At 55.5% G+C, this 15,689-nt stretch overlaps 1 protein-coding gene across 1 annotated transcript in view; it reads left to right on the top strand.

Annotated features, from left to right (window-relative positions):
* The first annotated feature begins 6,812 nt into the window (after positions 1–6,812).
* TLE3 (TLE family member 3, transcriptional corepressor) overlaps positions 6,813–15,689 on the top strand; it is a 45,999-nt gene continuing 37,122 nt past the window's right edge. Inside the window, exons 1-4 of the mRNA XM_081831877.1 lie at positions 6,813–7,878; positions 8,451–8,551; positions 9,051–9,114; positions 10,163–10,207. Coding sequence (XP_081688003.1) covers positions 7,855–7,878; positions 8,451–8,551; positions 9,051–9,114; positions 10,163–10,207 — 234 coding nt within the window. The 5' untranslated portion in view covers positions 6,813–7,854. The remainder of the gene's footprint in view (positions 7,879–8,450; positions 8,552–9,050; positions 9,115–10,162; positions 10,208–15,689) is intronic.

The raw sequence follows: 15,689 nt of genomic DNA, 5'->3' as shown, positions 1-15,689 counted from the left end.
GAGCAGATTTGGAAGTGAAAATCAAAGCTGCCAGGCAAAATGCCTCTCTCCTCTCCACTCCCCCCACCTCCCCCCACCCCCACCCCCACCAGCAAAGACCAGGTGTGCTTGGTGAGAGTCCTACCTTAATCATCCTGGCTGACCCCGAGCACTCCCCTCCACCGGCCTGGGTCATTCTTGCAGCGTGGGCCTCACCCCTGTGAAGTTGGAGCCATTAATACCAGCAAAATATTTCTTAATCTCCTAAGCCTCAGCTTTGAATCCTTAAAAAGGAAAGAAAGAAACAGCACAAATCTCTTAATTAGGACGCCCAATCACTTTGATAAATATTTACCTGGTTCCAGCACGAGGTTGGAAACCCCGGGCCGTTAGTCAATAGAGGTCAGCAAAGTGCACCCTGGGAGCCGTGTGATGCAGTCCAGCCTGGCTTTGGATGGAGGCTTGGAGGATGCCTCTTTTAGCGACAGGTGAATAAGCACATTCCCTGCCTACTCTGCACACCTGCCCCGACAAAGTCCCGGGTTGAGATGGAGGGCTCATCATAAATAACTGCCTGGCTTCCTCAACTTTCTGGAGAGAGGTGGCGGTCTCCTCTGCCAGTTGGGCCACCAAGCCAACCAAACCATCCCCCGCATTCTCAAGAGTGTCCTGGCTAAGCACCTTTGCCCCTATCTGGAACTCTCTCCCTTCTCCACTTAGCCACACTAGGGGCCATACTCCACAGGTAGCTTCCCTGATTGTCAACTCTGTCCTTGTACCCAATACTGCTTCCCTACGTAGACTCTATTTAGGTCTTAGGCCCTATACACAGCCTTGAAGTAAGTAGGAGCTGTCTGACCTTGAGTACGTCCCAGAGGTAAGGGCTCCCCTTAGATTATGGTACCTCCGAAGGGGTCTTGCATAGAGTAGGCTTTCTGTCCATTTTTGCCAGGTAAGCAATCAGATGCCACTATTCCATTCCCATTTTACAGATGTGGAAACTGAGACCCTGAGAGTTTTAGGGTCTTGCCCAGGATCATGCAGATCCTCAAGGCCTCCTGATACACAGGCTAGAGCCTTCAGAGACAGATGCCATTGGAAGCAGGGACGAGGGCAGAGGTGTTTTGGGAAGCAGGCTCTTAGCTCCCTTCCTTAGGGAGCAAAGACACCTTGTCAGATAGCAAAACACAGAAAGGATCCATGGAAGCAGAAAGCACCCTGGTGCAGGCTGAGGGGGAGGGGAGGATTTCTTTTAGAACTCTTTGCTCATCCTGTTCCCTTCCCATTGGAACTTCTGTCCATCCTTCTGGACTGAGTTCAAGCTCCACCCTTCCCAGAAGTCCTCTGAGAACCCCCCCGCCCACAACTCCTGTTCTCCCACAGAACCAGACTGCACAGTTATACGCAGATACTTCATTGCTGTGGCTTGTCTTCTCAGAAATGCTAAGAACTCCACTGCTGTTGTAGTCAGATTTCTCTGCCTGCATTCCCACCACCCCACACACATGCCCCCCAAGGCGTGGCTTTGAATCACTCCCCTGTCCTCCCCCCACAGACCCACCCCTCAGGGAGCCTTGGACAGTAGGGATCTCCAAAGTCAACTGAGGGCCAAGATAAAGAGTGGGAGTTCCAGAGAAGGAGGGGACCACCCAATGATGTCAGGAGGGCATTGGGGGAGCTCAGGGGAAGGGAACTGGGTGTTCTCACTTGGGCGTGGTTACTGCTTGGTTTACTCCCCCCAAGAGCCCTGACACTAGACCCTACTGTCTCTGTAGGCACCCAAGGACTTAAATCCCTCCATGGTTCTACATCATCATCGTGGCCACCATAGCTAACTGTTATTGATCACTTCATGTGCCAGGTTCTGTACTAAGTACATCGCGTGCATTATTTCCATCGATCCTCAAAACAATCCTCTGCGGTAGACAGGATTGTAATCTCCACTTTACAGATGAGGAAATGGAGGCTTAGCAAGATTAAATAAGTCCCCACAGTCACATAACTTGGACCAGCCAGAGAATTGGAAGAGGGGTTGGGAGACCCTGGGAAATCTCCCGACCTCTCAGAGCTCAGTCCCCTTCCCTGAAATGAAGTGGCTCCCAGATGTGCTCTAGAGGGCTCCCTCTGGGACTTCCTGGGGCCCTCGAGTTTCCTGTGGTGTGTCCTGAAGCCTGATCTGCATTCCCAGGAAAGCTAAGCTCCTAGAGCGAGTGGCAGGTGGTGGTGAAGACTCTGAAACTGAATTGCCTAGGTTCAAGTCTGGCAGCCTCTGAAGTGACCTTGGGCAAGTCACTGTACCACAGTGTGTCAATTGCCCCCCTGTAAGATAGGAGTAACCCTGATAGCACCCACTTCATTCACTAGGAAAGGACTGAGTGTGTTAATATTTGTCAAGTGCTTAGAACAGTGTCTGGCACGGAGTAAGCACTATGTAAGAGTTTGTTAAATAAATAAAAATTCTCTTTTCTCTTGCTCTATGGCCAGGTGCTTGCTTGCGGGAGAAGGCCTGGGATGAATAGTGGGGGGGCTCTCAGGGGGAAGGACCTAAGGGGGGGATGGGCAGGATTGCCTTAGCAAAAGGCCAATAATCAGAGCAGCCTTACAGAATCAACCAAAGGGAGATGGGTGAAGGAGATTTCTCTTCCCTCTGGGCAGTCCAAAGGAGAGGTCTTAAAAAAAAAAAAAAATCAAAGTCAGTGGAGGCAGTAGAAGGGATGACAGGGAGAGGTTCAAAACTCCACCCAAGGCACTGGGATCAGGTCCTCAAATAGGAGGCCACAGCCTGGTGGCTGACCTGAGCCAGACCCTTTAATTTCTGAGAAAGGGAGAAAACATATATTAAAACCCTCTCTGAAGCGTTTGACAATTTTTTGAAAGAACCAGAGCAGAAGCTCTTGGAGCTGGTAAACAGCTGCCCACCAACCACCCTGCACCCCAAATGAGGGGCTGGGGAGACTCGGTTCGGCAAATCCACGCCGGACTTTCTGTCTCACTCGGGTGACTTTTTTTTTTTTTTTTTTTTAGTGTGCCAGGAATTCCTCTCCCACGTGGGGTGGACTCCGAGGTACTCAATTAAGCAGCCAATGAAAAGTCAGCTCTCCGGTAGCAAATGACCCTGACACTTCTTGTAACATAAACAGTTGAAACGTTTCCAATTAGAACTGGAGACAGAGACGTTTGAACTCTTTCTCTCCACTCCCCTCCTTCTTTAAAAATAATTGTCAAGCGCTTTGGACATGGTGTTGTATACATGTTTTTTTGTTTTCTTTTCCCTTTCTTGAGCATAAAAGAAATGTATATTTCTCCTTGTTTTTTTTTTTTTTTCTAACTTGTGGGGTGTCGTGCGGGTAGGGGTAGAGCGGTGGCAAGCCTAAGGGGGTGCTGGCCTCGTTATTTACCTCCCGCCCCACTTCCTGTTCTGGGCTCCGGAGAGCTGGGAGTGATGCTGGGGTGCGCAGCGAGTAGGATTCCGGAGGCGGGCGAGCGGGGCCTGTGACCCTACAGCCTGACCCTCAGAAAGGGCTGCTAATGAATGAAAGAGTGAATGAATAGGAATGAATCAAGGCCTTTCCTTTAGCAAATGCTTGCACGGATCCTCCTCCCGCAAGCAAAGGAGGCGCTGAGGTTGGTTCTTGAGCTGGCTGCCCTGGATTCGAATCTTAAGACTTCTGCCCAGCTTGGGGCAAATTCGGAGGTTTCTCAGCCTCTCTTTTTTACTCTATAAAATGGGGTTACCATGCAGGCCGCTTCCCTAGGGCGCGAGGTGAGGACGAAGAGAGTGCTCGCTTGGGTAACAGCGTCCTGCCTCGTGCATAGTAAGCGCTCTGGTGCGCTAATAGTTCTTGACTGCGTGGCGGGCCCTCCAGCGGCGCCCAGCAGAGGAGGCGGCGCTAGGCAAACCCAAGTCCATCTATGCAGCCGCGCACTCCTCCAAGGTGCCGCGCCCCGCGCAGGCGCCCGGGCTCACAGGTGAACTGGACAGGAGTCCGCCCTGTGGGAGTGTCCAGGCTCGTGCGGTCCCCAGGATCGCGGGGGGCAAGAGCCGTGCCTGAACCGGGGACAGAGCTGCTGGGCTCTTCTGTCCGCAATCCGAGTAGACCTGACCCGGGGGCCAGGACTAGTCGGCCGACTACGGGCGGACGCCGTCGGAGCCAGTTCGGAATGAGATCGAGAAAGGGAGGCCGGACGAGGCGCATCTTGAAGGCATTGTGTTTAATAAATCCAGGCGAGACGCACACCCGCTATTCTCCCCCCCGCTCCTCCTGGCTCCCAAATCGAGACCTGCTGTGGGATCCCCAGTTTACGGGGTCTTAAAACCCCCTCCACTTTGATTAGCAGCTTCAAAGGGCTCCCTTTAAAGTTTGCCCCCTCCCTGCCCCCACCTTCCCTTTTACAGGCCACCCCTCCCCCATCTCTCCTTCTAGACTTCTGGACGGCAACAACAAAACACGACGCAAGTTTGGGGAGGGGAGGAGAGGGGAGGGAGAAATCTTCAGATTTCCTCCTATACGTGGGCCGTAGAAATTACCTGTTTCAGGCGTGCGCAGGAGTCAGAGAACCGTGGAGTTTAGGGGGTTTTTTCTTTCTTTTTCCTTTTTCTTTCTTTCTTTTTTTTTCTTTTTTGGTTTGTGTGTGTGTTTTTTACCTTCTATTATTTAAATTGATACGTTTCATTACTAGGGAGAAAAATAAAATATTCCTTTGATACACAAAATCAAATTGATATTTAGCCTCTGCTTACTTTTTTATGCATGGCTCCTTTATACCACATGGTAGTGACAGATTGTTTGAGCTGGAAGGAAAAGCCATTCAAAGCTAATTAAGCAGCCATTCCAAGCACTATTTGCAAGCGGGAGGCTCAGAAGCCTCGGCATTTGTCAGCGCTCCCCCACCCCTCGTGGTTTTGACTGACAGCTCTGGCCGCGGACTGACAGCTCCCTGCAGTTCCACCAATCAGGAACGGAGAGCCCCCTCAGCGGTCTCTGATTGGTCTTCCGGGCCTTGCTCGGGGGCGGGGTCGACGGCTCCCACGTGGGGGGCAGGAGCGAGAAAGGGGCGGGGCGGGTAGGAAGCGGGTGCGCCCACCCGTGACGTAAGGGGGAGGGCAGAGAAGGAGGAGGGGAAAAGGAAGCTCCAAAGAGGAGCCATTTTGTGTCTAATGAATGCTGCGGCCAGATGCTCGCATCTGTCAAGCTGGGCTTCTCCCTAACCCCCCCCTTCGGTGCGCGCCGCACACGATTTATGTTTTTATTTAGGAAAATAAATAAATGAAGAGAGGAGCGCGGTTCAGGACTGGCGGCCGGAGCGGGCGCTGGGAGGTTCAACTCCGAGGCGGGCGCTCACGTGTAACTCCCTGCGCACCGGCCTCCGAGCGCCCGCTCGCTCTCAGCTCCTCATTAAGATGCAAGAGCGAACTCCAGATCCTAATGAGGGGAAAATATAGATCCGGGGGCGCGCGGCCCGCTCGCTCGCGCCCGCCACCGGCCCCCGGGTGCGTGCGCTCTCATGGAGATGCCGGGGAGGGACCCGCGCCCCCCCACCCCGCGGGACCCGTCCACCCGGCGGTGCCCGCGGGAGTCCGGGGCATGGCCGCTCCCCCACACCTCCCCCCACCCGGGCCCGTCTGCCCTGACGTAACCCCGAGCGGCAGATCGAGGCTACCGGTTTGCGAAAAAACCGGCCCGCGGAGTCGAGTGGCCCGTGCGACCGCGCGGGGAGTCCCGGGGGCGCGGCGGTGGGGGTGCGGGGGGGCGCGCGAACGTCTGCGCCTCCCGGGGCGTCGAGGCTGGCGGCAGAGACACCCACGGGCCGGCACGCGCGTTTGGCTGCCGCCGAGGCGGTGACACTGCCTCGAGCAGGCCCGGTAAACCCGGTGGGAACGGGGAGCTCCCGGGCCGGGGCAGGGCAGGGCCGCCTCCCCATCCCCTCCTCCTCTCCCCTGACCCGGGTGCGCGGTGGGGAGCCGCGGGAAGGAGCCCCAAGTGGGGAAAGCGCGAACTGGGCCGGTTGTCCGCCGGCAGCCGGCCCTTCCATCTGCGCTGGCCAAGCAAGAGTTCCTCAGACTTCTCGCAGGCAGCCGCCGCACATCAAAGACGCTGTTTATTTGGCTTTCTGAAAAGAAGGACGAATGAACAAAGAAGAAAAGCTGGGGGCCAGTGGGGGGGGGCGGGGTGGCGTGGGCAGGAGAAGGGGTAAAGAGAGGGGCACCCTCAGTTTCCAGCAAATTTTTTCAGGTGGGAGGCAACTTCGGGATCCACCATTTTATCAGTCTTAAATCTTGGAAGTGAAAACATTAAAGTGACAAAGTGATTCTGTTTGTTTTATAGTATCTAATTGGGCTGCTTTGCAGACCTAATGAGATCGAGGGAGGAATCGTTCGCCGCCACTGCAGAATAAACTGATACGTTACTACCAGCCACAGGTTTTGAGGACCGTACAGCTTGTCTTTTTTTCTTTTGTTGTTATTCCTGTTTCCTCTCTTTCCCCCTCCCGCCAAATAATTATTTGCTAGTAGATGGGGGGGGGTAGGAAAGAAAGAGGCGGGGGGAAAAAAAAGTCTAGCAGCCCAGGACTATAATATATATCTATTTATTATATGTCTTTCGGTTAATTCCTGATCTGAGGAGCGCTGTTTTTCACTCCCATGCGAAAGTCACCAGCGGGTAGGGCCTGATTGCTACTTTTCATGCATAGTTTTAGACACAAGAGGGCATTGTGACGTCGCGCCCGGCGGCGCCCAGTCGCAGGCCGAGTCCGGTGGCCCCACGTGGGGGCCGCGCGCTCCCATTGGCCAGCGCCGGGCGAAGCTGCCACATTATTTTGTTACTTTTCAGTCCCTATTTGGAACTGCTCTCGCGGCAGTTCAGACCTCGTGCTCGTCCCCCTCGCCTGTCTGTGTGTGGTATCCGCAGGTCCGGGGCACTTTTTTGGGTGTGTGTGTGTGTTTGGGGGGTTTGTCGGGGCGCGGAGAGGAGAGCCGGGCCGAGGGGAAGGAAGGAAGCCGCAGAGCTCCCGGGTCTCGGGCTGCGCTCTCCTGCCTGTGCGCTCCGAGGCGGCGGCGGCGGCGCCGAGCGCTCCTCGCAGAGGACGCGGCGCTGGAGCTGGGAGCAGCGAGGACCCCTTTGCGGAGGCTTCCTGTGCCCGCTGGAGTTAGGATGCCAGGGCGGCTGATTTGCACCTACTGAGCCTGGAGTTTCCTCCTCTGCCCTGGGAAGGGCTTGCAGCGGCGGCGGCGGCGGCAGTAGCAGACGGAACAGCAGGCTCTCCTCTCCGAGGGGGGGCGTCGAAGCGCCAGCGCCGGGCTCCCGCCCTCACCCTCCGGCGCTCCTGCGGCCCCCAGCCGCCACCTCGGTGCTTGGCTCCTTCCTCTTCTCCCGGAGCGCCGCCTCTGGGATCGGACCCGCGCGGCCCGGATGCTGGGGCTGCCTCGGCGCGCCCCCCTCCCGGCGCGAGGCGCTGAGTGATTCGGAGGGGGCCCGCAGTCGCCCCAGGAGGGGACCCCGGCCTCGGGATCCCGCGCCGGAGCCACTGGGGAGACGACGATGTCCGCGCAGCCCCGGGCTCTGACGCGCTCCACGCAGTGGGGGGAAGGCGGCCGGCCGCAGCCCGCCGAGCCCTAGGCGCACAAAGCCCGAGCCCGCCGCCCGGCCTCGGCGCCGGCCGACGACTTTGCCGCCTGCTCCGCAGCTCTTTGTCTCCACTTGGGGCGGACGCCCGACTCTGGGATTTCGCTGCGAGAGCGGGCTGGGGGGGCCAGGGGCGAGCTCTCGGTTTCCCGGCCGCCCCCCGCTGGGGCTTGGCTCCCCCCTCCCCCGCACCTCCCCGGCCCGAGCTCTCGGCGCTTCCACGCTCTCGGAATCACGACCCCTCCCTGCCATGTATCCGCAAGGCAGACATCCGGTGAGTAATTGCAACTCGGTTTATTTAAGCATCTATCATGGCAGGGTAAACGAGGCAGTTTATCTGGCACCTCCATTTTGCTTGTTGCTACCTTTATGGTGAGAGTGTGTGCGTGTGCGTGTGTGTGTGTGTGCGTGTGTGTGTGTGCGCGCGCGTTCACACAAAGGGGATGGGGATGGGGGGGGCGCCGTTGAGAGAGGAGGTTAATTCCGCCCGAGTGGCGTGGGGGCTGCCGGTGTTCCAGCCGAACTGTTTGTTTTCACGTTGCCCCCCGCCCCTCTCCCAAATCTCCCCAACTCACCCGGCTGTCTCCCAGTTCCTGTCTTACTTGGGAATGGGAGCCCATTCGTGCAAGGGATGCAAGCCCCGGCCGCCAATGGGGAGGGATTTGGGGCGCCCCCCCCCCCCCGCGACGGGCAGCTGAGAAACTTGCTGGGAACGTTCTGGGCTGTGAGGGTGGCCTCCCGGGTTGGGGAGGGGGGAGCCGGCCGAAGCCGCCGAGGGGCTGGGGCAGCCTGGAGCCCCGTCTGACGCCCCCGCCCCCTCCCCTGTCTCGTCCTCGCGGGCTCTAGGCTCCCCATCAACCCGGGCAGCCGGGATTTAAATTCACGGTGGCTGAGTCTTGTGACAGGATCAAAGACGAATTCCAGTTCCTGCAAGCTCAATATCACAGGTAAGGCCGGTGGGGGCCGCCCCGGGGCTGGCGGGGAGGGGCGTCCCCGCCGCGGCTCCTGCCACCCCCCGCGGGGACGGTGGGGGCTCCCGACTCGCGGCGGCGGGGCAGCCGGGGCCTCCGCCTTTTGTTTCCCCTTTCCGAGCGCGGCGCCTTAACCCTTTGCTGCCCGCAGCCTCCCGGCTCCCCGTGCCGTCCGCGGGGTGAGAGTCGGGGTCGCGGCGGGCTCGCTCCGTGTTCCGGGGGTCGCGAGCCGGCCCCCCCCGCCCCCCGCGGCCCCGAGAAGTCCACGCGCTCGGTCGCGGGAAGTTTCAAGTTGTTTCACTCCCCTCCCCGCGGCGGGGACCCGAGCCCCCTCCGCGCAGAGGCTGCGGGATGACCGGGGTACCCCCGGGGGCGGTCAGGAAGTGGAAAAGTGGTTCACGGAGGCCCTGACGCTGGAGCCTCGGAGGAGGCTGCGCGGGCTCCAGGCCTGAGCCGGCTCCTCCTGCCCTCGCAGCCTCAAAGTGGAGTACGACAAGCTGGCGAACGAGAAGACGGAGATGCAGCGCCATTACGTGATGGTGAGAGGCGGCCGCGGGCGGGGGCGGGGGCGGCCCGGGGGCGGGGGTCAGGGGACCCTGCAGCCCGGGTCCCAGGACGCCGCGGCCAGCCAGCCGCAGGGCAGCCCTGGGAGCCGATGTCAGCCGAGTGTGCCCCGACCTTCCACCAGCTCCCCCCGCCCCCCCCCCCTTAGCCCGGGCCACTTGCGGGAGGGTGGGCGAGAGAAGGGGAGAAAGAGAAGCAGAGAAACCCAAGTCCAGGCGGCGCGCTTCGGCGCTACTTCTGTGCCCCTTTCATTTGTGTTTTCAAGGTTTCCCAGAGGGCTGGTTGCCCTGTCTTGGCCAGTAAGATAGGATTGGATCAGTACACGTCAGGGTTGGATAAAATCTCTCTTGGAGACCTCCTGGGAGTGTTTGGAAACTTTGCGGCTTTGCAGCCCTGGGATCTAGACCGAGTGGGACAGAAGCCCTCTCTGCCTCCCCCACTGCTTACCCCTGGGTTTTGTGAGCACGGAGGAGCCTTTTAAAGCCCTCTGCCTCCATTCCTCTCCCTCCTCAGGGATACCCCAACTGAGAATCTTGTCAGCCTCGGGGCGGTAGGTAGACTCTCACCCGTTTCCCAGCGGCTGTTCAGTGAGTTTCAATCTTCTGTTTGTGAGAGGACAGGGAAGGCACTTAAGCGCCCTCCCTGCACTGCTTTCCACATAAGAGGCCTTCGACACATTGCTAAATAACTCTCAGAGGACAAGAGGGTCCCAGTGTACACACGATTCCCTGTTGAACCCGAACCTTGTATAAACAGGATATATGGCACATGGATGCTTGTGGGAGGGAGGGCTCGGCTCCTGGTACTATTGCATATATAATGTTCTGTAGAGATGAGGACAGCACTCGCCCCTTGTCAGCTCTTAAACCCCTCTCTCTAGCTGGCTTCAGGGTTTAGGTTGAACTTCTTTAGCAGATTTATCATAAAAGTAATGACTTGGCCAGAAACCTGCCCCAAAAGCTGATTTTGGAAAGTGAACAGATCAATGTGTTGCCCATTAATGGGGATTCTTTTTACTTTTAGTACTATGAGATGTCCTATGGCCTGAACATTGAAATGCACAAGCAGGTAAGTGCTTTTCTTTCTAAAAAATCTATCTGATGGTTAAAAACATATAATACATGGGTTTCTGATAGCCCCTTCTCTTTGAAAATGAGCCTAGACCTTCTGTTCCTCCTTCTCCTTGAAGAGTGAATGGATCCAGTTTCTGAAATGCAGGGTCTGAGGTGTTGCTTATTTCTTGGACATGTTGAGCTTTTAGCAATAGAGCTTGTGGAATTAGTCCTGGTCTTGGATCTTGGTGGACGATAAAGGAGCAAAGGGAAAGCTGTACCTTCAGGATCTGCTTTACAAACTCCTAAAACCCAGAGGGGGCTGGCTGGCTGCTTTTAAATGTTTTAATGTAAAATTCTTGAGAGGAAATGCAGGAGGGGGTGTGTGTGTGTGTGTGTGTGTACACGGGCGGTCGCAAAAATTTGATGTTCTGCCTTGATAAAACTTCAAGAGTCTTAAAAGCCAGGCTGAGCTGTCAAAATTTAAGGGAACAAGCCACTAACTGCTGAAAAATATGAATCCAGGATGAACTACAGCCGTATAATGCCTTACAGTTCCAAGGCCGCTTTCTCCTCTCTATCTTAATTTGAAGGCAGCCGGGTTCCCATTTTACAGAGAAGGAAGCTGAAGCGGAGAGGTGAAGTAACTTGCCCAGGGGCAGCCTCGCCAGGACTTTTGAGATGGCTGGTAGTTGAGCTCAGCTTTGAAATCCTGAAGTCAAACTAGTTTAGCTAGTGTGCTGTTGTTTGATGGATATGTAAACTACCTCGTATTGTCGCTCTTCTAATAACAGTATACCTCAAACGGAGCAAATACAAACAGGTTTTATCTCGGTGCATATCAGTAACTAGTGCTAGGCTGGGCTGTGGGAGAGGCCTGTTTGTGTATTTGTGTTCCAAGGAGAGGCTGCCTGTAATTTGGCTTGGCCAGCGATTAGAAGTGACTTGGCACGAATAAATGGCGCAGACCGGTTGTTCTTTTTAACAATTGGTGTTCTTGAAATCTCAGAAGGCTGTTGACTTATTCTAGCCTTTGGTGACCGTGACTTGAATGGATTTTCTGCCTTAAATGAACAGTCATTTACAAGGTCTAAATTTTGTTCTTTCAGGGGGCAGGGACCCGGGCAGGTGAGAAGGGCAGGTGAGAAGGGCAGGTGACCCAGGCATGCTTGTAGATTGCTGCCTGCTCCAGCGGCTTCCTCTAGAGCCTTCTGGATCTGCAGTTTCCTTTCTTTACTGGAGGAGCCCCAGTGTTAGGTGGAGGGCAGCCCGAAAGGGGCCTGAGTTTATGGAGCAGTGTGGGAAGCCAGTCTGTGGCTTCCTGAGGGGTTATGAGCTCCTTAGGAAGGCTACCAGCTTTTTGCTTCTTGACCCACAGAAATCATAAGCAAACACGGCTGTGTACATAGAGATGTTTCTTTTCAGAAGAATGAACTGGAGACAGGTTCTGCCCAACTTTAGGTGGGACCGGCTGGGTCTGACTCATCCAGTCTGAATGCATGCCATGGACCTGGGGTCTCAGGTGTTCAAGGACTTTGGGGTGTTATGCAAGGTGCCCCCTTCTCCCTTTCTCAACTGCCTCTTTCCCCCCGCCCCCCACCCTCGGTGCTTAGTTTCTTGGGTGTGTTTAAAGAGGGTAATTGCACACAGTTTTAAAATTTATAGCAGCAGTTATTCTAAGAGCTTCATAATTAAGGTGTAATATGTCGTTGCATGTTGAGGTCTGCATGGGTGGTGTTCCCACGTCTATGAGTGGATGGTTCTTTGGCACAAAGAATCCACCTTGGATGGTGGAGCAAACGTGTTCCCGGAGTCCTGGGGAGACACTGAACTCTGGAAGAGTTAACTGTCTTAATGCCTTTGGTGGTGGCGTCTGCCTCAAGAGCAGCTGTGCGCATCTGGGACCTCTGGCTATTCCCCAGATCTCTGGCTATTCCCAGACGGGGCTCTTAAGGGGAGAATGCCTGAGGTTTGGCGACATGGTCTCATTGTAATCCTCCCAGCTGCTAGAGGCAGACAGATGGGATTCTTTGCACCCTTTGTATAGGCCAGAAGACTGAGGCTTCAGGGAAGCCAGTGGGCCAGAGCTGGGAATCCAGTCCAGGCCTCTGGATTCCCCCACTGGGCGCTTTGACCCCGCTTGCCACTCACCTTTGCCTTCCAGCCAGTTCCCCTTGGCTTCCCAGCATGAATGAGTGTGCTCTGAGTGCCAGGGCCCTTGCAGGGTTCAGGGCACTGTCTTGAGTGGGGTGAAATCGCCCGGTGGCTCTGGAGGAACAAAGAGGCAAGGGGGTGAAGAAACCGGGGCTGAGAAATGCAATCCTGACCTAATGGGGCCGGCCACTCCCTAGGCTTGCGAGGGTTCTGCAGAAGAAAACCCAGCCACTAATTGTAGTGTGGGTCTTGGGTGCATTTGGCGGATGGTGGTTAGGCCTGAGCAAACAAGTTTATCAGCTGACCTGTTTAGCGGTTGACTGGTGTTTTATCTGCACACACAATCAAGTGACTGGAGTGCTTGAATTATTCATGCAGTGTCCTGCCCTCTAGACTTGACTGTTCGTGTGATTACATCTGCCTGGAACAAACAGGCTGGATTCTTCATCTTTAAGCTCGGGGGTGGGGGGGTGGGGGGGGGTGGGGGGGGGACTGGCTGTACCTTTATATATATTAGGTGAGCTCCAGAGCCAGCACCTTGGGAAATGTGGGGGTCCTCAGCCTGCTCACGTGCACCACACACACCCCAGCTTTTCCACCAACCGCCACTACATTTTTTTTTTTTTTTTTTTAAAGCTCTCCTTTGCTGTCTCTATGGGAAATGCCTATTAGTTGGGAACCTCAGGTTCTGCCAGGTGGGCCCTGATTATTGACAGAGGGCAGCTGATGAGGTGCGTCCAGCCCATTTTTTCTTTTACCGAGAGGTTAAACTCACTGTGGCTGGCTCCTTTCCTGGCTGTTTCTCTGTCTCCTTCTCGCTCTTTCTCCAAGCTGTCAAATCCCAGAGAAGTAATAAATGGGTTTTCCTCCTACTCCTCTGCCTACCTCCCTAATTATGGCAAAGCAAAGATTACAGAATCACGGGCCAGGCCTCAGCCTTCCAGGGGTCACCCACCTCCTCCAAGCTCCTGCTTCCAGGCAGAATGTCAAGGGTGATTTGGCGAGGCCAGGGAGGCGATGGGGACTGCCCAGCTCATCCTCGTCGGTTCCCATCCTGTTCCTGCTCGGGCTCTCCAGTGTCGGCCACCCGTCACAAAGCCGGCTTAGAAAGGAGTGCCCCAGAGCACCTGTTGGGCGTTGGGTTGGAGGCAGGAGAAGCTGGGTCAGGCCATCTTCACCCTCCCCCGGTCAGCACTGAGGTTTCAAAAGAGGACTTGAGGCATTTGGGACTCTGGGGCAGTGCCATGCCAACGCCAAACGGTCACCCTTTTTCTGCAAACCCAGAGGAGCGATGCTTCCTCCAAGTTTCTTTTGGCATCCCGGAACTGGGAGAGCCCTTTGGCTTCTCATCCAAACCTTCCATGTTACAGATGAAGAAACTGAGGCCCAGGAGGGGAGCTGAGCTAACCCAGTCACCCAGTCCCACGTTAGTGCTAGGGCTGCTCCTGGGGCCTTTCGTCCTGTCCCCAGGTCTCTGTTTAGCAAGACTCAAGAAGTGAAGCATATTTGTTTACTAACCAGTCGCACTCTGTGGCTTTAAGTATTATTGCTTCTTTCTGTTTATTATCTCCAGAAGCTAAGGCTACAAACCTGGTTATACCAAAGTACAAAGTACCCCATTTCGGGTTGTATAACCATATCAGCTGAACACTTTGTTGCCCACAGTCCTCTTCCGAATTGCCAGCTATTTGCACAACCAATGATTTGATGTGCGTAATAATAAACCGAATTCATAACTAGCAACCCCAGAGGTAAGGTTCACTGGCGAGGTAAAGTGGTAAAACCTGTGAACTTTTACCCGAGGATACAGAAAGCCGTGAACACAGGGCTGAAGAAGGAGATGGCAAATCTCTGTCCCCTCCCCTCTCATCCCCTGAATAATTAGGGGCTTGGCTGGAAGATCTCCGGCAGGTGGCAAGGTTACAAAGACCCGGCCCAGGAGTGCCTGTTTGTATGGCATCTGGGTTGCGCTAAGAGGAGATCCGGAGTAGTGTTTTTTCCTGGCATCCAAGCACCCCTCGTAGGCCCTGGTTTCCACCTAACCTTTCCCGGCTGGTCACTCTTGCCTAGGACAGTCTTTCTCCAGTCACACAGTTCTTCTCACTGCCCTGGGGGCCTGCCATGGTCAGCTTTGGGGTCTGCCGAGCTCAAAGTCCCCTTCCCCCCGCCCCAGACTGCCTTCCACCCCAGCCTTCTCTGGACCCTTATTCTTCACTGCCTAATGAGCTTTACAGAGTAGGGTTGGTGTGGTTCTCTGGCTCTTTCCCTTCTCATACGTTTGATCATTGGGATGACCTAGGAGATGGGCACAGAAATGGCTCCTGTCCTTACTCAAGGACACGGAGCCTGGGTGGGAAACCTGGCTTCTTAATAAAATTCCTTCCATGAACCTCTCCTGGACCAGGGGCCCCCAGAGGGCACAGAGCTGAATCTCCCTTCGGATTCTTCCTCCTCCACTTGGTATAGGAAGGGTCTGGTCTATGTCAGAGGCCCTTCATTTCCATTTTGTCCTAGGAGTGAGTTGGTCAAGGAATGAGCTCCCTTTTCCCTCCTGCATGGGAAAGTGTTTTTTTATCCAGGTCTGTTTGCACAAAATACCGGGACATGTGGGGCGAAAAGGTAGTCAAGGCCAAATCTCAGTGGGGTTTCCCGTTGTGATCTGGCACACGCCTGCTGTCCTTTCTCACACTTCAGCGTCTCGTCTTTGTGTGGATGGAGGAAGCCCCTCGGCTGGGGTCTGTTATGTGCCCTTAGCACGAAATAGGTGCTCAGTAAACACGCCGGTTTTCCTTTACTCTGAATTACTCGGGTTGTCAGAGGGTGGGATTCCGATTCCCTGAGCTCTGGCGGTAGGAAGTGAGGGTTTTAATTGTGGGTTGGCCACCAGCTCTGCAGGCTTCCTCCTACTGTTGAGCATCCAGTTTCTTCATCAGGAAAATGAGGGGGTTGGATTCCTGCCAGAACGGTTATTAGGGGCCTGGGATGTGCTGGGTGTGGGCTGGGGCCGGTTACACAGCCGAATAAGACACCATTCCCTCGGCTGGGGAGTTGGCATCTAAATAAGTCATGGCAGCGCAGTGAGGTAAGCGCTAATATGGCCCAGTGTCACTGGAGGAACACCCGGGACAGAACAGCCTATTCTTCCCCGGAAAGGGGAGGGAAAGGGGAGTCGGGTCAGAGAAGACTACACCGAAGGGCTGTTACCTGAGCCTTAAAGGGAGGGCAGGGGCTGCTGAGGCAGAAGCCCGCAGAGAGGAGGAGATCGATCTCTCTCTCTCTCTCTCTCTCTCTCTCTCTCTCTCTCTCTCTCTCTCTCGGTGGCAGCCGCTCTTGGAAAGGCCAGC

This window comes from Leptonychotes weddellii, chromosome 9 (genome assembly GCF_054177405.1).
Source record: "Leptonychotes weddellii isolate Sample4059 chromosome 9, ASM5417740v2, whole genome shotgun sequence".
Lineage (NCBI taxonomy): Eukaryota > Metazoa > Chordata > Mammalia > Carnivora > Phocidae > Leptonychotes > Leptonychotes weddellii.
Note: the sequence above shows the minus strand (reverse complement) of the source record. Positions and strands in the feature narration are given on the sequence as shown.